This window comes from Bombus pascuorum, chromosome 7 (assembly GCF_905332965.1).
Source record: "Bombus pascuorum chromosome 7, iyBomPasc1.1, whole genome shotgun sequence".
Taxonomy (NCBI): Eukaryota; Metazoa; Arthropoda; class Insecta; order Hymenoptera; family Apidae; genus Bombus; species Bombus pascuorum.
In genome coordinates this window covers 10,760,357-10,782,958 of record NC_083494.1, presented here as the reverse complement: position 1 = coordinate 10,782,958, position 22,602 = coordinate 10,760,357, and the positions used below count along the sequence as shown (strand labels likewise).

The 22,602-nt window shown below is 34.2% G+C and overlaps 4 protein-coding genes across 5 annotated transcripts in view; 1 reads left to right on the top strand and 3 right to left on the bottom strand.

The window, feature by feature from the left end:
• Positions 1–22,602, bottom strand: part of LOC132909360 (endoribonuclease CG2145-like) — a 290,224-nt gene that overhangs the window by 44,676 nt on the left and 222,946 nt on the right. The window lies entirely within an intron of this gene.
• LOC132909380 (glyoxalase domain-containing protein 4) overlaps positions 1–22,602 on the bottom strand; it is a 73,247-nt gene that overhangs the window by 41,326 nt on the left and 9,319 nt on the right. The window lies entirely within an intron of this gene.
• Positions 3,004–22,602, bottom strand: part of LOC132909370 (calcium uniporter protein, mitochondrial) — a 78,532-nt gene continuing 58,933 nt past the window's right edge. Inside the window, exons 3-7 of the mRNA XM_060964173.1 lie at positions 10,968–11,144; positions 10,770–10,888; positions 10,314–10,460; positions 7,578–7,781; positions 3,004–7,050 (exon numbers count right to left, since the gene is read on the bottom strand). Coding sequence (XP_060820156.1) covers positions 6,694–7,050; positions 7,578–7,781; positions 10,314–10,460; positions 10,770–10,888; positions 10,968–11,144 — 1,004 coding nt within the window. The 3' untranslated portion in view covers positions 3,004–6,693. The remainder of the gene's footprint in view (positions 7,051–7,577; positions 7,782–10,313; positions 10,461–10,769; positions 10,889–10,967; positions 11,145–22,602) is intronic.
• The window catches only part of LOC132909355 (uncharacterized), a 32,779-nt gene continuing 25,874 nt past the window's right edge, over positions 15,698–22,602 (top strand). Inside the window, exons 1-2 of one of the 2 annotated variants that reach the window (XM_060964141.1) lie at positions 15,698–15,969; positions 17,410–17,512. In XM_060964141.1, coding sequence (XP_060820124.1) covers positions 17,433–17,512 — 80 coding nt within the window. In that variant the 5' untranslated portion in view covers positions 15,698–15,969; positions 17,410–17,432. Of the gene's footprint in view, positions 15,970–17,409; positions 17,513–20,845; positions 20,929–22,602 lie in introns of those variants that run through there. The other variant, XM_060964142.1, reaches the window with a different exon arrangement.

Genomic DNA, 22,602 nt, shown 5'->3' with positions numbered 1-22,602 from the left:
GGACAGATATATTTCTCCGTTTGATCTGTGCGCTTTTCGTATCGTATAATAAAGATTGAATACAAAATACTTTCGCATATAGTTTTGAAAAAGAATTTTCGCTTAAATCATTAACTATTAATTGTTATTGTACGACGTTTCATTATTGCATAGTACCGATGCCATAAATTTTTACATAATTTACATTATACCTAATTAATTTATGAACTTTCTTGCATGGAATATAAGGAATATAAGAGTCTAAGGAAATTTCTATAATTACATAGAATATTAATTAACTTTCGGAAAGTTTAATATTAATAAAAATATCATTAATATTAATAAAAACTTGTAGATATATATCGCACTCCTTGCTCGACATTTTATGCAATAATTTCTAATAAATAATTAGTTAAAAAATTAGTTAAAAAATTCTTCTTCAATAGTATGTGCAAGAATCGTCAAGGATCTAATCTTTGTTATAAGATTCCAAAAGTGTTGTTGATATATGTATAATTTTCTGTGCTGGACTGGGTTAAATGCGTAGTAGAGATACTTGTATGTGAATATCAGTGTGCGGATGTGTGTGTGTGTGCGCAGCGTCTCGAAAACAAAGAAATGTAAACTGTTCAGTCGGTTAACAGTCGGATATAGAAGAAAATGCTGAGACGCGTGCAAGTGTTTATCGATGAATATATGATAAATCGTCCATGAAATAAATATATTATTTTAATATTAATCCTCAGTATAGATTCAGTGTTCCTATAACATTATTTCAGCTTCGAAGATCCACAATTTTCAACATGATGGCAGAGCGTGGTTGCCGAGATTCAAGGTTAAGGAACCACGTGTAACCGGGAGTGAATGTATAAAAGTCGATTAAAAAAAGATAAAAAATTGGAAATAAGTTCTTAGAGATAGAAGGGCTATTGGCAGAACAAATAAAAAACGAATCAAGATGTCAAGGGACGATGAAATTAATGTTCAAATATTCGATGGACGTGATTACAAAATGTGGAAGAAAAGAATATTAATGTATTTAAAGTGTAAAAAATGTTATGAACCGGCTACACGAGAGAAAATGGACACGGATGCGCAAGATAACTGGGATGAAAAGAATCAATGGGCTATGAACTACATCTATAGTAGTATAACGAATGAACAATTAGAACTTGTTGGTGATCAGGACACTGCTTTAAAAATAATGAAAAAATTTGATGAGATGTATATGAAGGAATCAACAACATTGCAAATCTGTATAAAAAGGAGACTACACATGATGAGGCTGGAAGACTATGAAGAATCAAATTCATTTTTCACGGAATTTGAAAAAGCGATAAATGAATTAAAGAGTGCTGGTGCAAACGTAAGTGAACGTGAAAAATTCGGCTACATGCTGAAAACACTACCGGAATCATTGAGCTATATTGGTGACTTAATCGACTCAATGAAAGAAAGTGATCGAACATGTGAATTTTTAAAAAATAAAATTATAATGTGGAAAATGCGTAGCAAGAGGAAAAATGATAGGACAAGGTCAAATGTATTCACAGTTGAAAAAAGGGACGTGAAGTGCTATGGTTGTGGAAAGTACGGCCACGTGGTAAGAAATTGTACAAACACGTGCAGAAGCGGAAACAACGGAGGAGCGCAATGGCACGGAGGTGCGTATCAGCCGCAGCAGAATAGGGGTCGCGGCGGACGAGCTTTTGGCCAAAGGGGACGAGGATATGGTCAACGAGGATAAAGCAGAGGCTGGCAACAACGCTACAACGGGGCAAGTCAACACGATGCAAATTATTCATACAACGAGGACTACGACGACCAAGAAATTGGATCTTTCCTAACGAGAGTAGAGCGAGAAAATAGTAAGAATGAAATTACGGTATATACTAGCGATACGCGAAAAATAGATTGCAAAAATAGAGTGTGCGCAGTGTTTCGAAAACAAAGAAATGTAAACTGTTCAGTCGGTTAACAATCGGGTATAGAAGAAAGTGCTGAGATGCGTGCAAGTGTGTATCGATGAATATATGAGAAATCGTCCATGAAATAAATATATTATTATTTTAATATTAATCAGTATAAATTCAGTGTTCCTATAACATTATTTCAGCTTCGAAGATCCATAATTTTCAACAAGTGTACGAATTTCTCCCAGAGAAAAAGTAAATAATTAATGTTGCATTGGTTAGACGAAGAAATATAACTATCCTTCTTGCCCTCAAGTATTGCCCTTCTTGTTGCACTTTCGGTAACCTCCTTGCGCATTCTACGTTCCTATTACAATTTTTTAATTTCAATCGAAGTTCAACAGATGGCAGCAGCCATTCTTAGCCACAGAAAAAGACGTTGCAATTGCGTGAGAAGGATAGATAGATATTTCGCGTTTCAAATCAGAGGATATTAATTAATACGTAACTCGATCTTTGACATAGATTCCTATACTCTTGGAATTGTTTTACAAAGATCAGAGATTCCGGACAATTTGTAGGCAAAATTTCGGTTCATTTTTATTACGGAACAATTAATTGGAACGATACCTCCGGACATTATCTATTCTTATAAGATCTTTCGTTCATATTCAACGTTAATACTCGGAATCCTCAACTCAAATGAAGAAGAATTTATATTATTATTTCGATTTATAATAATTTGTCGGAAGATACACAAAGATATTTAAAGATTTTTCGAAGATTTAAAGAGTATCTTAAAGATTTTCTCTTTAATCTTGTTTATAACCTAACTTTTACTATCCTTCGTAATGTCTTATAACAATGTATACTGTATTGTATTTCTGTAATGTATTTCTAAATTTAATTCCACACATATGCCATCGTTCGGAAATAATTTATCAAAGTACGTTTCACGGGAATCTATTTCTCTCTTCGTAATACACGTAAGACGATACGAAGCGTTACAGCTTCTAGTTACAATTTGCCTATCATTAGGTAATCGAGGCGGATATACGAGATATTTAATACGAGAAATGCGATGATAAAGAAAGTACACGAACAATACAGATTCTCTTAGGTATTTTACTTTATTCTCAATTATCCTTGTTTTATGTATAACTAGGTACATGGACGTAAATCACAGCACAACTCAACGTTGTATAAATACTTATTTATGCATTCATGGAGTAGTTATACCTATATATAATATTATAATTACGCGACATGAAGCAATCAAAGTTCTAACGAAACATGACGTGAAATTACCCGAACATGAAACTCAGAGAATTGAAAATTTAGTGTTGTTGATTTAAAACGCTGATAGCCTATATCCTATACAATTATAGTATACAGTATCGCAATTAGCATTGTTTAATTAATAACGACAATTCGTGATGAAAGGAACGCTTTCGTAAGTCGTAGATGTGATCGATAGAGTGTTTGTTCGTTAATTTTCATCTTACAAAGAAGAGAAAAGGAGAAAGTCGTCGAGGATGTGCACGAGTATTCCGATGACGAAGTCAGTAACAATTTTCGGTGTATAATAACCTCGTATTTAAACGACGAGTACTATCTTGAAGATCGAGGAGAAGTACAGTTCTATGTTTTTTCATTCGTTCGATCGTTATTTGTTATTAGACTGTGGATTTTTATGCAAATTTATAACCTTACGAATATAATAATACAAAAAGAAAAATGCCTGGAACTTAGTTAGGAAATTGTTTCGTCTACCAAATATCATAGAGATTATTATAATGTGGATATTTCACATATTTTCGTAAATTATTTGTATTCAACGCATCTTTCTACTTTCAAACTTCTCGCAAACGCATGAAGATCCGCAGTCCGTTTATCACTGATTAAGGAGTTAGGCGTTTCCTTTGTAAGCTCCGGAGAAGCGGCGTAGCAAGAACGTCCACAAAATAACCATATACGCGTACATTTATGTATACCGTATCTTTTATATATGTACAAAAACTTGTATACGAAAACTTTTTTAAAGACCATAAAAAATATGTCAGAAGGAACAGCATTTTCTTTTTGTTTTACGACGACAAGAAATTCGTTTTTGGGAAGCGACATTAGAATCACAATTATCACGTATCCGTTTGATGCACTTCTCGATAATATTCAATTACATTGAATCAATATACAAGATGTACTCATAATATTTTACAGTGAAACACCCTGTACATTGTCTGCTGATTATCTTTCAATCTCGAATCGCAATTTACAAAAAGTCGTTAAATTACCGCTTGTGAGTAGTAGCAACAATGATTTAAGAACATTGGCACTAGATACTTTTGCTAAAATATACTTATAGAAAGGAGAATAGCATTTAAATGAAATGTAGAAAAAAGTAAATCATGAACTTTTTCAATTCCTGTGCTCGGGAAGAAGTGCTTTGATATCGTGTTTAATCACGTGCACGATAAGTTTATCGTTAAATAGTTATTTAACTTGCTAGCGGCCTAATAACTATCAGTATACTTTTAAACGCGCTTTCTCTACAGTTTGCCATTGGTTAGTGATAGTCGGTGAGATACATGGAGAAGTGTACAGTAAACATCTACATATATTACACGCACTATCGTTTAACGAATACAGAACATGAAAATATACAGTGGCCCATGAAAGTATTTGTACACTTACAAAAACCTTATGTGTTAGATAAAAGATTTTGAAATGTCGTTAAAACTGTAATGAGACATGGTCATCATGATCGTATTGGTAAAGCTTGAAAAAGATCTGAATATGTCGATAAGAATTTCAAGATATTCGGATCTCGCAGAGATCACAGAATATTCCATTTAATGAAATCAATATATCTCGATATTCAATAGAACTATCCTTAACGTTTATTACATGTTCAACATGACTATTCGTGCTATATATTAATTCTTTGTTAAATGCATATATGTTTGAAATAAATATCTTCTATATACATTTTCAGATTGGTTTCAAGTTTGACCATTATAATAGCGACAACCGCGTCTTTTTACACTTTTAATGAATTTTAATAAAGTTTTCTATGGTAAATGTTAAAGTAGATTCGTGAGCCATTGTAGTCACATTCCTAGCACAGAATTTTGAAACGTATGATTTTCCATTATTTAAAATCCGTCGTTCATTTGCAACAAGGAATATTTTTGTCGCAAATACTGTTACATAAAGAAGTGAAAAGTATTTAACAACGCATACGATGATTTTGAATGCAAGGTATTAATACAGTTGTCATTGAATACACTAGTGAGTTATTTTGAGCGGACGGATAAGGGATTTTTTTTTTAGCAAAGCGAGAGAAAGTTTCTTAGAGTGTTTTTAGAAATAGTAATCTATGTTAATCCTACGTGAGATACTTTCGTGAACAATATTTTAAAGCGTAACAGTAGTAATAGTAGATTTAATCGTACAATCTGTTTAGCTTAATATAAGACATGTTGATGATGTGTTTGTACCAGTGCACAAAGATCCTCAACTTTTGATTGTGTTATCACTACTTTAGTAGGAATAAAAAGTTTAGTGGAGTAAGTATTGAATGTTAAAATCCTATCATGAATGGCGATGAAGCAAGTTTGTTGGATACGCATCTTACAAGCAATGCGCAGATTGAAATATTTTTCGATAAAAGTCTTCGCGTAAGAGTAAGGTTTTCTCCAAATTTTCAATAAAATGGTAAACTAAATACGATATAAAATAGAACAATTAAAATTGATCAGATCCATGAAAAGTCGAGTAAGTACATCGCTTTTTTTTCGAAGCAATGAATGAGAAAGGTCACGAAGTTTAAAACAAAGTCGAAGTACGCTGTACCACGTCCAGTACAATAAAATTTCACGCGTTTATCAAGTTAAAAAAAGAAAAGAAATGTATATAAATGTATATTAATAACACTGTAAATATATATTATTATCGTCTTGTAGAAAAAATAATGTTACGCGACGATGAAGAGTCAATTTCTAAATTAGATATTTGAGCTTTGATCGTCGAGTACCCTTAAAGTATACTTGTGCGAATAATTGTATAAGTGAATTATAACTAAGAATATCAACTTATCACAATGGTAACAGTACGATATATAAATATATATATATACAGAATAATTTGTTAAAAATAGGACGTTTAAAATACATTTATCCTTAAATTATCGTCCCAATACACATTCAAAAATGGATTCGAAATAAAAAATTCAACATTAAATTACATTTGAATTAAACATTTACCACGAAGTTACAGCTGAGCAAAGAACACGAAACAAATCTATCTTTCCACAGTAGTTATCTTAGTCTCAAATATTTTTAATTGAATATTCATTCTGACGAGGTATCCTAGGTATCATTGCATTGCATGTATCCATTGTGCACATTGCACAAAGGAATCTAATTTCGATAATATCTCTTTCTAGTTTTTAAACCCACCCATTCTTTTTCAACATGTTTTGTTAGTCAATGATAATCATATGTAGAAAAACTGTGTGATATATACATTTCGTTTTTTGACGTCTTCCAAATGCATATCGTTGATTGAGCATCAGGCAAATATACCACATACATACTCGTTGATTAGGAGCGTTGTCATACGACTTGGAAGACTCCGTCAAGGATTCGGACGTCTGCAAACTTTTTCACCGAATAAGAAACGTAATCGTTTCCTTTCTCGTTACATTTACTTGCTTTTCTTACGTTACAAATGTCGCTCTATAATCACCCTGAGTGCAAGTTTTGTTTGTCTAAAGAGAGAGATTTTACAGCTTCCTGAATCAATAATCCTTCGTCGTTTTGTCTGTCCAAGGAACCGGTTTCTTTGACGTGTCTTTTTGTGAAAAGATTCCCCTCTTGGGAAAACTTCTTTCCGGACTAGGACTAGGACTAGGACTAGGACTAGGCGAGGAACTCGGTGATCTTGAACTGCTTGAGCTTGATCTTTCCCTTCTCTGTTGCTCGATACGGCTCTTGTGCTCGTACAACGGTCCACGAATGACCTTCAGGATGGTTTCCAATTCGTAGGCTCGGTCCTTTAGGGTGTTGTATTGATTCACATCGAAACCAAACTTCTTTGCATTTTTGTAAATAGTGATGAGCTGTCGCCTGTTCACCACGTCTGGCAGCATGTATTCCTGTCAATAGCAAGGAGTATAAATTACATAATTTGAAGTTTAACTCTCAGATAATATCGTTGCATTATAGATAACTTTTATAATTGTAATGAATATGATTTAATAATTTATGTTAGATTATTGGAATATAGAGCACTTAATTTTATTCCGTATTTTGCATTCTCCGCGATAGAGATATTAGTAATAAAATTTAAATTAAATTAAATGAAAATTTTCAGGAATTAAGTATGCTTTGTCACATTAAATCGTTATAATCTTCGACGGCCCTTCGACGGTATGTAAAATAACAAATAAAGTAAAATCTATTCAAGTTTTGCGATAAACGTAACGAGTAGCTATTTTAATACTTATGATCGGTAGGGTGCATTAAGCCATAAATTATTTTTACGCCTTCTTTAAGTTTTTACTGCAATCAAGGTGCCGTAATCAAACATCTCTTTCATCCTTGTCAGGTAATAAGTTTATTTAATCAGTCATTGATTTAACGAGATTAATGAGAACTGGCAAATTGAATAGCTGTTAGTAACCTGTCTCGTTACGACGTAGTAGATGAACAAGATGATCGTGCCGCCGTGGTTAACGAAATATGTAACCGGTTCCATGATGTCCCAGGAGTATTCCCACCAAGTTAGCCTGGCTAGGCCGCTGAACTGAACCGACATTAGGACGAGACATACCCAGACGAATTTTTCCGCCCTTTTGCTCGCGGTGATATCTAATTCCTGCAGCTTCTGCAATAAATAAAAAATTACGTATGGTTTTTATATAAATCGATATGAATATTGTCCTTCGAGACTTGCATTTAGAATGCTAATAGCTGTAATCGTAACTGCTACGGATTTCCGCTGTGATAAAGTATCTGAATCTAAAGTTGTAATAAAATTAGTGGCATAAGGAAGCGAGACCAGGACTAGAAACTGCAATTCTGTTATCAATCAACTCCTCTCCTGAAGTATTTTCTTAAACATTTCTTCATATTTTGCATAAAGATGAATTGCGATAGAAGAGAAACTATCTTAATCTTCAAATAGTATAAAACACCAATGTCTCAAAAATCGAACAAGTTTCGATTGAGTCGTGTTTCCTATTGTTACAAGATTACTTAAATTTAGAAAAACACGCGATACAATTATTGTTAACGTACTTAATATTTCGTATTAATTTCATCACGTACTAGCCTTCTAAGTATTAGGATCAGTTTCGAAGAAAAAAGTCGAAGCGAGAGCAAGAATGGAACATAAAAATTTGAGGATCTCGGAAAGGTTCGACCAATAAATTACACGCTTTTGTTTTCCAGAAAACCAGCAAGCTTATCCGAGTCTACGATCAAGCATAAATATCCGCGTAAGAACTTTATCTCTGATATTAAATCATCAGATTAATTATCTGGTACACTTCTCCACTTCCAGATTTAACATTGCTGTGATACGAATAATGAATTACTGATTTCTATCTGCGTTTTCATCCATTATTCGTTTCATCTATTATTCGAAAGGGTAGATACATATTATACGAAATATATATTATACATCGGAGCAGAAGCTTACTCTGCAGACAAAAAGAAACGAAAAAAAGAGAATGAAAACTATTCGTTTACGAGGAAATTGTGCTTGTAAATCTGTGAAGTACAGGCACGTGAATCTTTTACGAGTTACTTAAAAAGTAAGAAACACAGGGAGCTTCCAATAATTCAACATATCTTGAAAAATGAAAAAAAGTCAGATAGGAAATTTTAACTAAGAGAGGAAGTATTTCAAACGAGATCTTTAATAAAAAAACGCATTGTTCACTTTCGTCTAATTTTTCTTTGTAAAATAATCGCCTTTACAATTTAACCATCTGAATTAATCCTACACTTAATTTTACTTAATTTTCTCGGCAGCAAAGTCTCAAAAAAATGTTGTTCTACATTCTCCAGCTGTACCATTTTGTATTCTACACTTGCCCGGTATTATTTTTATTCAAGTTAATATACCGCTTCAAACTCAACTTTTCTATAAATGAGGTCTGAAACTAAAAAACTCCATTCATTTTTTCACATAGAACAGTCACCTACCTTCTTTCTGAAATATTCTGTATAATTAAACGAGCCTTAGAACTAAGATCTAAGCAGCGGATTATGAGAACGTTGATGTAATTTTCGTAGTATGCAGCCGGAGAACAACAACCCTGGTAAGAAAACAAAGGAAGAGAGAAAGAAAAAATCGAGATATAATTACGCCATCGTGCAAGTGCATACACGAAGATAATTAAAACCGAAACTCGCGGAGGATGAATTAATTTATCGCGGCAAGGAGAAAACGAACAATGAAAGAAGAGGCGTTTAGTCGAATAATTTTGCACGCGTGCCGCGTTTTGAAACGTGTTGGTACGCTAATAATGCCTTCCAAGTTCCGTTTAATTTAGATAACATCGTTCCCTGCGCCGTTCCTAGAGACACAGGTTCATTGTCGTGCTGAACTGTGATCGATTAATTCGATTTGCTGTTCACGATGAATAGATTTAATCAGCAGGGGCATAGATATGTCATTATAAGTTTGCTTTCGAGTAGTAAAATGTCTGTTTATTCGTGTTAAATATTTGACTATGAAAAAAGTATTAAAATCACACTGTTATTCTGGGCTAATTATATGCAGTTTAAATCCTAACTTTTTCCGATCAAAGTCTGTCATATCCCGTGGCCAAGTACTTGTCACATCTCGTTTAGATGAAGAAAGTCAATTTAGATAAAATTTATGGGCTTTACTTAATTTATTTATTCTTCATAGAAGCGAAAGTATATTGATTAACAGGATATTCAATATGAAAAAATATTACGACCACAAAAAACGTAGGAAAAGTAAATAAAAGCTTGTAAAAATATTTTATTTCGGATTTTATGATGCAGTGAGTATTGCAGTGTAATAGGAAATAAAATAACGATCCTAAATTTTTGTATCAATATATACTCTCTCTTACAAATTAATGACTTACCAATTTTGAACAGAATAATTATAGATAGACATTTTAGGAAAGATTTTAGCGAAGATTATGACAGGATTTTAAGAAAAGCGTTATAAATTCGATATAATCAACGAGAGTTATTATTATAGCAAGATTCATCTCATAGTTAAAAAGCAAATTTTTCGGGCTGGATTATCGTTCACGGTAACTTATTGTTGGTAATTACTAACGAGTGATAAATTCTGGATGATTTGCCAACAATGAAGTTTGGAACTGAGGACCCAAAGTTGAGCGACATTTTCATTTCAAGAACAACTTACTTGTTCGAGAGGTTCCAGTTCCAATCTGACGGCTTCCAATTCTTCCAACACATTCTTCTCCATGATAGCATAGTGTTCTCGGACTTGAAACGACTCGTAGAGTTGACCGATTAACGTTCGGACGTCCGATAACTTCTCTGTATTCTCCTAGATAACATTCGAATATGTTCAATTAATTTTCATTTCGCGTTTGATCTAACAAATTACCGATATCAATACGGATTATCTGTGGTTCAGAATGAACAAAGGGTTAGAAGAAATAGATTTCCGCTCATGAAATATCTTCAAGTACCAAGTTTGAGAAATGAAAAATTATGTGATAAGAATGAAGTATAAGTATAAGAATTACCGAGTACAAGTTTTATATTTTTCTGAGTTTTTTAGCTCACGAATTTTTTAATCTTTTTAAAGAATCGTAAATCGTTTAACAACATCGAGTTTTAAAAATAGACTTACCATGGTGTGTTTGTGATGCAACGGCGGTTGTACCAAGTACTCTGTGTCGTTTATTATCAGTCGAAAGTCGTCCTCCATTAACGTCTCGATCGTGTTGTTGGAGCCTATCCTGACGCCGTCTGGAAACATCGTAAAGAATTTTTCCGTAGCGTAAAGGTTCGTGGTCTTGCATCTTTAAGAAATTCTTCAAGGACTTACCGGTGGTCGTCACGATTGCACGATCGATACCACGATCTTCCCTCTTTAGCATATGGATAAAGTCTCCTACCGTGTGAGTAATTGGTTTTAGGGTGAACACACATAGCTCCTTCCTTGACGGTAGTGGGACTGTGATTTTCGGCAAACCTCGAGAATATGTTACGGTCACGTTTGCAACTAAAACAATTTCAATTTTTGTTAGTTTGAGTGTACGCGATTTTCATTAATTTACTGTTGAAAATATCTGACACCTTTCGAGAGAATGGAATTTTCAAATTCTCTGAGAGATGACGAGAGATTATAAAAAAGAAATAAGTATACTTGTAGTATAAAATAATAGTAAAGATAATTTATTAGAGATTCTTCATTTTTTATTGAATAAGAAGAACTTCGCTTAACGATAAGGAAGAATTTTAAGAAATATTAGAAATACGATAATTTTTTTTAATGAATATCATTCTTTCACTATTTGAGCAGAATTCGATATTTTATTCCCACTGTTTGACATTTGATAAGTTACTTTCGGAAACCGCTCATAATTTAACGCAATTTTTATACCCAAACAACCCATCTATTAACATATTCATATTAAATAAAATTAAACTATAACGCAACATAGTATATTTTCTACGTTAACAATTGGATTAATATAGAGATATACTACTATACAGAAGCAAAATTACAGAGTGATATCTAAAGCGTGGCTCGTATAAGAAAGAATTGACAGTATTGTAACAGTAGGTCAATAAGTATATATGCACATTCTTCCATATAAATTTACAATTCGACCAATAAACATAATATTACATTATGCATTCTCAACTTGTGCAAATTATATTTTATAAATTTTCAAAGCTTCGCAGATACAATCTAAAAGTCGAATCAGAAATTTTTCTCCATATCGTAAATTTTCCTGTCGAACTACTTCTCGTTATCGAAACTATCAGTCAAAGAGAGAGAGAGAGAGACTAATTGAATGCAGTTTCTCTTTTTTAACACCGTCTACCAAGCGTTTCTTACAGCATTCTAGCTCCAAGTGTAAATTCCTTTCTTTCGAGAAGAAGACGAATCTAGGAGAGCCGCGATTGAAATGGGATTTAACTCCGTGAGCTTTTTGTATCGTGTACGTCAGTTGAAACAGCAATTGTCGCGACAGAAATAACTATTCTCTAGAGCTTCTTCGACTTTCTTTTCGCGTAGCTTCTTCGTATTCTTGTACTGTCAGACTTACTTCGTAAAATATTAATGACGATAGAATCGTTTGCTTTATGTCTCTTCGTACAATGGATCGAGAAAATGGGAGCAGAAACTTCGAATTTTAAGGATATGATAGATATTCGGTGAGAGTTTCAATTTTTCTTGTCTCGCAGCTACAAATTTCGAAAATAAAAGTGTTATCGATGAGAAATATTGGCGATATGGTTGCCTTTTCGATAATATATTATTCGGATAAAATCGAGTCATTTCTCTTCATAATACAACTGATGGTTCAATATTGAAGACAAATAGCGTTCTGTATGTATGTCTCGATTAATAGAACCATGAATAAACAGGCATTTTGACAAACAAACTATCTATATTTTATCGTAACAATAAGATTAATTATTCTAAGTATGTTTTTATCAGAAATTTTATCGAATAAATCAAATCGGAGCTAGTAATTTTTAATTTGTTAAGCAGGGAAAACGAGTTGACTCGTCTCACTCAGATCTGTAATCTGTGTTAAACATAATAATCTTATTATTTGAATTCCTCGTGTTTTAGCATATCAATAAGAAAATTAATTCCATAATATTTGTATTAAGTAAAAATCACCATCGACATAACTGAAATTGATCTCCCTTCATCAACTTTGACTTTCAAGAGTATAGATATATTTGACCAGTGAATAACCCAATTGAAAGATTAAATAAGACTTGAAAAAAAATAGAGGGAGAAAAAGAAAATACAGAAAGGAAGATCATAATAAGGGAAGATTAAATAGAAAACTGAAAGGAACCCTAACTATACATGCCTAAAGTGATGTCAATTCTAACAAAGGAAGTCCTATTTCAACCTAATTAAGCCGAATACGATACTTCTAGAAGTAACAAAAGCAGCTGCTAGCCAAGTGTAAATTGTTTGCCTTTCAACCATACCAAGGGATTTGCCTTAATACTGAATTTTCTGTGTTAATAGATTCCATTTAAGCTGTGTATTCTCAGCTGTGTAATCCCATTAAACATCGTCGTTATCTCGGTGATATTTTTCACAGGAGAAAGAAAAGGATCGTTCAGCGAACGAAACTCGCTGTTTCCGTGAATTCATTCGCGTGATGGTCGTATGATCGAGAGCTGGATCGCGTTAACCTGGTTAGCAACCGTTGATATGAGGAAAGGTATTAGAGTGTGGAGATCGGAATGGGACGACGAGTACGTGGATCTTTCTGTTGTAAGCAGAACGGAACCGAGCGCCGCGATCCGGCTATGCGATCTTTGAAAAATGCATCCACGAAGCTGGAACACTTCGGCTCGACGGCTGGCAGTAAGAGAACTTGTTATTGGCCAAGAGTACGCTAGTAGATGTCGGAAAATGTAGGATTTTATTAATAGTAGTAGTAGGATTAATTTTAGATGTACAATTCCAAATTCAGGGAACGATACCTATTCTCAAACTTATTTGAGTTATTACACTAAAATTATCGTTCGAAGTTCGATCCTTATGAAATTTGATGTAATTAAATTTTATACCATTTTTCGTGACAGTCGTAACTGGATTTAGAGGAATATCATGAGACGAGAAATTTGATTTTTACAAATAGGTAAGCAATGTTCGTGACTGGCAAATTTTATCAAATTGTTTTGCTATGTGGAAAGCTGGAAAGGAATGCCCGGGCTTGTGTAAACGGTAGCTTTTGAAAAGCGTATGATAGCATGAAACGAACGCCGGAAGGAATTATGCTCGTTGGAATCGAGCAACAACCGGTTTCTCTGGTGATGCTTGTGTAATAACGAGGCTCGTTCGATTTCAACAAATTAAATTTTTGTGAATTATTTCATCGACGCGTTAAATCATTCCTTGAAAAGTAATTGGAAAATGGTTGTGCTTATAAAGTCAATATGAACGTATACACTAATACAATATTTTCAATACTTTCTGTGTAATAATGACTAATCTTTTATCTCTTTCAACTTGTCTGCATTCTTCTATGAGATTGTTCACAGACGAAGAGATTTACAGTTCTTCGACAGTTCTTCTCCTGGGGTTTTATCCAGAATGTATTAATCCTTTCTTCATTACGTATCCGAGTCTCCCTATCATCGATTGATTCCTTCTTCAGATACTCTGTTCTGCTTTTCTCTCTTAGTTCTCCGTATTTTCCGTCGTGTTTTCCTCCTACCATTCTGTAATAATGTCACTCTCGCTGCTTTGTCCTGTCAAACAGTATTAGGGCTACTGTTATATTATCCTGAGGTCCATTAGATTTATGCCCTTCTGCTCATAGTATCGTCTTCTCTCTTCTTCCCATTTCGAGTCCATCTTTTTCCAGTACTCGAACATTAATTTCTATAAACTACTGTTTATATACCTTGTCCTCGATTTTTCTTCATACTTTACTGCTCTGCTGCTCGCTTCTATTCTTAATTCGTCCACTTTTGTTTCTTCCATCGCTATATACGAGGGTGTGCTAAAATCTTATTGTTAGAACCCATTTTTTGTATCTTGTTCGTAATTTATCCCACTTTTCTTAGTCCCTTTATCTTTATATTTCCGCTGTGTACGACATGATACCTTTTACCAAACTACCAAAAATTATTGGCCTCCTTTCCAGGTTATATTTGAAACTTCTCTCATCCATTTCCTACGTTTGTTTTATGGCCATCATGGCCTTTCTAGCCGTCTCATCCAAACGCTTCTTCGATCCTCCATCGTTTTTGAAGAGTGTATCCTAAATACTTTATCGTTTATTTCTTCTACCACTTTATCGTTCCAATCCCATGCTCCTCCTTTTTTTGGTTTTTCCCATTCTTGGATATTTAATGCCTTCAACTTCTCCGCGCTTTAAATTAATTCTTTTGCTTCTAGGTAACTCTTCATTTTCCCTATTATATTATAACTTCTGTGTATTCTTCGTCGATAGTACTGTGTCGTGTGCGTAGACCAGCGACCATATCTTTCTCTCCCTATTACTACTCCTTCTCATTTACATTACACTGTTGAGAGTATGGCCCTAAAAGAGGCGCAGTTCAATCTTTTATTTATTTGAATCACATCTATTGAATCATTTCCAAAGTTACATGCAGAATTCCAGAACTTTGTAAAAATATACTATACATTAATAATTATGACATATTAATTGTAAATATTCAGTACTAGTATTTCATTCTGAATTTAATACACGTTTTTAATATACGTACTTGTACGAGAATCACAGAACACGAAACCCGAGTAGTGTATCAATTTCCGGTTCCGAGAGGGAAACTATGCAATTCTTCCGCGACTACGATTCGATAACATCATTAAAAAGTGTTCGATCGGAAGAAAAGGAAGCAGTTCGAGTAAAATTCGGTATGTTCGTGATTAATTCTTCTCGACGATGAGCAAAGGCGCAACGTCCGACAATTAGTCCGCCCCCACGAGAATGGCCAACTCTAGCTTCTTCGACGATTCGTAGCTCGTCGCTGGAAGTGGCAAAGATGCTACCACCACCTTTTGGTGTCGTCCTCCCTTCTTCCTGACTCTATGAAAAGTTTGCGGTGGCGAAGTTTCCCGTGCTGACCAGTCTATCTCTGGATTCTGTTCAACTAATAAGTGAATCGTGCGCGCAGATATTATCCTACGTGCTTCCTTGGTGCGCAGAAAAAAAAGAAAAAAAAAAAGAAAAAGAAAAAAGGAAGAAAAGAAAACAGAGAGGGTTCGTTTTCCTTGTCGCGTGCTTTTCATTGTGCTTCAGTGAACGTCTTCGCGTGGCGTGGCCTCTTCAAGGATGCACGACGATTGATCGTCGGGGATTTTCCCAAGGGTAGGCGAATAATGTATTATCCTGGTGTATGCACTTCGATGTTTGTGCGACAAGTGCATGGCAAATTTGATTTTTGGTTAAATCCCTCTGGATTTCCTCGTACTCCTGCCGAAGTGAGATTTACGATAAGCCAGTGTGTGTGGCGTTCCAAAACGTGCATTTTCTAGTGGAATATTATTCTGCTTCGGTTGTGCTTTTATGACGGTTGATTTGTCGATGTTATAGGTGAAATTTACACGTAGGGCGATCGTGTTGAATGCATAACGTTATTCAAAAACTAATCCATCAATTCAGAAACGTATATTAATGTAAATCTAATGACTAAATCCATCAATTAATAATACTGTTTTCAATGAATCCTTATACGAATTTCTGGATAAATGGCTTCTGGCATTAGAACTATCCATCTATCCATCCAAATTTTAGAATTTAGAAAGAAAAAAAGAATATACACGTGATATATCTATCTATCTATCCTGGGTGGAGTTGGAAAAGTCATGGAAAATAGTGTGTTATAAGAAATGCTATAATGTGCAAGTTATCGTATTAAATATTATTCCGTATGAAAATACGAATGAAATACAAATAATTATAAAGATTATGACACCAATAATATTTTAAGCATTCTAAATATAAACTATTTTAAATTTTATAATTGAATTCTGGGGTCAAAACTATAAGTCCGACCCTTTCTAGACAAAATTAACGTAGGAACAATTCTCGGTTCTACCAATCATATCGTATGTCCGATATTTTATACATGATTGGTCAATTTCACTAGCGGGAAATCGTAATCTCCTAAACGCCATCTGTACGCAGACACGGTTACTAGTTATTATAGAGGTAACCATTCTATATATTACACATGTCAAGCACAACTGCAACCAAGAACCCCATTTATTATTTGTAACATTTTTTTAATAACAAGAAATATTTTTAATTTTCTTTGCATCCGCCCCGCTTACAGTCAATTTTTTTTTCCATTCGCAAAGAAACACGGCACACATGATATATCCTTCGCATAATAGCGTTTTACCGGAAGAAAATTCCTCATGTAAATTAACCGTGAAATACAGGAATTAAAAAGAAAGAAACTAAGAATAGCAAAATGCATAATAAGTAGGAAAACATGAAACGCGGTCCCGTTATCAGGGTTGTAAATAAAATTCGTATAATTTCCGATCGAGGCGTGAAAATGAATTGAACAGCCGCGCTATTTCGCTTGTTATTCATTTATGCAGGGAATTTATAATTAGTGTGTTTTACGGTCTAAATGGATGTTATCTTAAAACTTATTGCGAATAATTGATCGATCGACAATGATCTATTATTATGTTTATATTCTACGAACGTATTTTACATGGATGTAGATTATTACGTTAATATGTATAACGATATTGGCGTGGAAATGATGATTCGTTAATGATGAATTTATCACAGGCCTCGTCGTTCAAGGGTCGACCATGGGTGGAGTGCAAAGCGGAACCCATACCCTTGGAGAGGCATTATGGGTACAGGAGAGGCAACGTCAAAAATGCCATCGGTGAGTGATTTGTCTTCACAAGAAAATTTTCCAGAAAGCCATACAGTAGGAACTCAACGTTAAATAACGGTGGAAATGCCTCATTAAAATATTTAGAAAATATATAGCGTAGAAAAGGCGCCAATAATTCATAATTCATTTAACTAAGACGATCATTTGCTAAAGTGAGCGAAGCTATTTAAATCTTCCTTCTTAATTAAATAACATGTAGCAAGACGACAATAAGGGGATGACAAGGAGAAAAGAGAAAAGATACGATGAAGAAAGAGGGAGGGAAATTAAGTACAATGGAAATTAGCTTCGCTCTAAGTTAATTGCTTTATACGGTATTAGAGGGGCAACTACGCTGGCCCAGATTTTTAATGAACTCGAAAAATCGCCTGGAACTTCTCTACGGTGCATAAATATCAGAGCAGAAACTATACAGTATATAGTGATGGCTGACGATATTAATCTATTCCCTGGTTATCTTTCATTATTCGTCGGGATCGTTGTATCGTTCGTTGCTTAAGCACGAGGAATGCCACAAAGAATTATACGGAGGTATACGCCGCAGTTTCCGAGTTGGAACCCTTTTAGGAAACTCTTCGCTGACGAGAAAAACCGTACACCGTTTTAGTTTGAAACCGTTCGAATGAGATACTATCTTATGATTAGTGGACGATTAATTGTTAATTAGTGGAATTTCGACACGGTCAGACTGCGCTTATTAGCGCGGTCGTGGTCTAATTACGACATTCTCTTTGAGACCTTGCGCGCGTTCGCGTCTCGGTTTTTGAACGTTCCCGCTTTCATCGTGTTTTACTCTCATAAATATTAAGATATATTAGGACCCTCTTGCACAACAACTTATCGACCAATAACATCGATCGATTGAAACGAAACAAATCGTAGATCATGAACTTCTTCGTTACAAGTTTTTATTTAGGTTAAACAGGATAACCGGATGGCTTATAATTTGTAAAATTTACTTGTAAAATTTCATTTTTTATATTATTTATTACTAGGAAACTTATTACTGTTATGTAAGAGAATTTGTTAACACTGATAACTTGTAGCTCGTAAAATTTCATTAATAATATTAATTAAATTATGCAAGAGTACAAATTTAGTAAATAAAGTAAAATTTGTTAAAACTATGCCTGTTTCGAGATATGAAAAAAGATTTCTTGTTTCAGGAAAAGTTTCAACAAAGGATCATTCGGTACTACGATCTGAGTTCATGTATATCCTTTTCTTTGATAACATGATGTACAAAATAGAAAATCTAGAATGTAATTTTGGAGAGAGAAAAGATTGGATTCTTTAGAAAGTAACGTGGTAGAATTTCATAATGATCGATACTTTATTTGATTACTTCTGTGCAACTATTTTCCAGAGCATGCGCATTCACTACGAAATTGCGCGTCGTTACCGCGCTCGTCGCCGCGCGAAATTTGAAAATCGTCCAGAGAGAGAAGTTTTAGTAGAAAAGATGATATAATTTCACATATAAAGTTTGATTATCTTCTCATTTGTAATTATCATAATTTTAATTTCGTATATCTAACAATTTTCTTTTCGTTCCATCCACATTTACATTATCCGAATTAGTTCGCGCTAATGAAACGTAGATTATCTTGCAAGATAATTTACAGTGTATGAAATGAATTTTGCCGTGATTAGTTGAGATTAAATGATTCTTAAATTCATTATTATTTATAAACTAGTTCATACGATTCTCGAGAAATTATATCTTCATTTTATGTTAAGTATACGTGACTAACGAAATTTGCATGGAAATTTTCAATATTGTTCCTTTGAGTGGATTTATCTTATTTAATAAATTGCACGCTTGTCATAGTTCCGCTAATTAAGCGCTTCTAGAAACTCGAGAAATTCTATCTTCTTGTTCGCGATTCCACTAACGAGTCTGCTGACTGTTTGCTGGAATTTCGCCTTTATTTCCAATTTAGTATTGTACGTTTCATTGAATTAAGGTCTTATGTAAATAGGAAATGCAGTAAATTCGTCAATATATACGTATAATCGATTCGAGACGAATCTGCGTTGGAGAGCAGCTATTTTGTAGAAATTTCGAACCGTGGCATTGATTAATAAAGCCGGGTGTAATGAAAAGCAAATCGTTCCGGACAGTAATTTCCAGTATAATTACTACAGGAACTTCCTTCGGTTTCATATACACATTTTGTATCAGGAAAACATTTTCAACAGGCAGACGAAAGCGTTCTCGTTAAAGCAATTGAAAACGAGTAACATCGAAACGCTCTTTCCGAGCATTGAGAAATCATATTAATCAATTTTTTTTTGAACCCTATAACGAAAGCAAAGTTAATTCAGAAATTCATCGTTCAGAAATATTTCTAGTTTTATAAAAGGTAATTGGTTCAGTTACATTTGTTACGAGCGAAATAAATTACCTTATTCCTCGTTATATCGTTAGGGAGAGAAATAAACATGAGAAAAATATTCAGCAAATTCGAGGAGTTCCTTCTTATAACCATACAACAAATAATGGAAAATGATTAAAATATTACATATTAAATATTATACACTTAATTGTTTAAACTTTTCTAATATAAAAATAGATGCTTGTTGAGCTCATCATATACGTAAAACAACTTTAATCTACGTTAATATCAGAATCATTGAAGTTTTCTTTCTCTCATTAAAAAGAAGAAATTCTAGATGATTAAATAATCATCGGGAAATAATCTATAATTTGTTATAATTTTGAAGTTGGACATAGAAAACGCTTGTCTTCCGTCGAAAGCAAAAAGCTCGTCAATAATTAACATCACATTAGCAATAAAATTTTCCAGCGAAACAAATAATCTTGGCACTCAATGTGACGTAATTAGTCTTTCAATCGTTAATACCTATCACATTTTCGTATAAATTCAATTATCACCTGCAAACACAAAGAGGTTTTGAATCACGTTTCACACGATATAGGTATGCACGTTGATTTTTTCCATTTTTCGTCCTCGCGAAACGTTAACGACAGGAAAATCGGGAATCGAGCGAAATTCAACAAACGCGCGTCGAATGATTAATTAGGTGGGTCGGTTCGCGACGCGATGGTCGATGCAATCGAAAGAGCGATCGACAGAACGAGGGAAGAGAGGCCGGCACAGCGGAACATACCGGACATCCGCTTTGACGCGCGTCTCTGTCCGTTTCACCTGATGTGCACGCACTTGCGTGCAGGACAAAGGGCCTGCGACAGGCGTACATCGAAATTCGCTCGGGTACCTCGCCTGGAAACATTCATTTCTGTTCTGAAAACGCGATCGAAACCGACGCTGAAAGACGTTGTCCCGTGGACGTGAACGATGCCGGTGCACCATGTTCGCTGTGAAGATCGTTTACTGTCAGGTGACGATGGAATTCGTGGAGAACGCTGGAAACGCCAGGTACTATCTATATTTGAGTAATTTGGTGAAAAAAATGGTGTGAGTGTTTTTTGTTTTCAAAAAATATCGTACTTTTGTAGGGAACTTTGTTAAAATCTTTCAAGAAGGTATAGCAATGTGTTCTAATGTGTGAAATGTTTGAAATGTGAGATTTCCTATCAAGGATCAGCTTTATTCACAAGCTTAGTTACCATTCTACGGATTAGAGATTTTATCGCGTGTATCGTCTCTCTAAGCCATTTACACGTTTGATTCCTTTTACGAAGGTTAATTCTGTCGCTTGGAAAGATGAAGATTTACGCTTGTGCTTTCCTATTATTAGAAATTGGAATGTAGAATGTTAGTTCGAACAATTTCATTTGTATGTATCAAAGGATAACTTTTATAGTAATTTCATTCTTGTTAATTTGCATTAAATATGAGGATTGCGTAGTTGAAGGTAACGGTTGACGTTAGTATGTAATTGATAAATCGCATTTCTTTGTGTGATTGTAAGAAGAAAACTTACATCCGTGCGACATTTAATTTTCGTGCGTCATACGTTTGAAATGTGGTAAAGATTGTAACAGCGAACGTTCTTCTGCTAGAATAACCAACTTTTGTGCCAGATTTATCGTGAACGTAGACGTATGAAAGTCTTCTACAAAATGAATTCATTTTCTCTCGGTCCTTTACGTGTATTGGGTTACAAAATAATTTTTTAATTTAATTAATTCAAAATATCTAATTATATTGTAGATAGACAGCGATATTACTAATTTTGTTTCTGTTGGCGATGTGCATGGGAGTTGGAAGATAATTTTGTTAGAAATCGCGTTAACGAGCGTGAATCGTGAAAACGATTAGCTGGAAGTAAGATCGTGGTATGTCGATCGAGAGATATCATCAGGTGAAAATGGGAAATGTGTGTGAGTTTAGGGAAAAACATTGACGGAAGCAAGGATTTTTATATTGGTGGAACAATTATTTCCAGCAGGAAAGAAAACGCATTTTTCTAACTGAAAGATGAAACTCAATTTGATTATATATTTTACGAGATATTTTGAGAAGTTTCTTTCGTTTGATAGGCAACAGTCCACATTATATTACTATTTTAATGGTGCGACATTATTATTCATAAAGAGAACAGAATTTATTTTACAATCGAATGCTTTTGTAATTAGAAACTTTGTTACAAACGACTTTGCAAATTACAATCATTAAGTTTAAATTTTCCATAAATTTTTCTTTACTTTTGTATTTAATTTACTCTTATAGATTTTCTCCGTTTAAACATTTCGTTGAGGTAGAGAGAACAAAGAAAATTTTTCTCCGATAAAAAATTCCGTGATATTCAATGAAAAGCAACGAGATAGTATACGACCGTTTTAACCAAAAGCTTAGCTTCTCTTCGAACCGTCATCGGCTCGTATGAAATTCTTTTGTGAGAACAGGAACATGGCCCTCATTGTGCAACATCCGCTGCCGCTGTCGCTATGGTGGCTCTGCTTCCTGACCTTTCCGAAGTTAGGAGGAATCACGCGACGACGAGCAACTAATGCTACTTTCCATTTTATTTAACAAAAACTGCGACACTCTCCACTTGATATCTCTTTACGTACAATGACATTACTTCTTTTCTATATTTGCAAAGATCACGATCTTAGATACGAATCATCATTACGTGCCATAAGC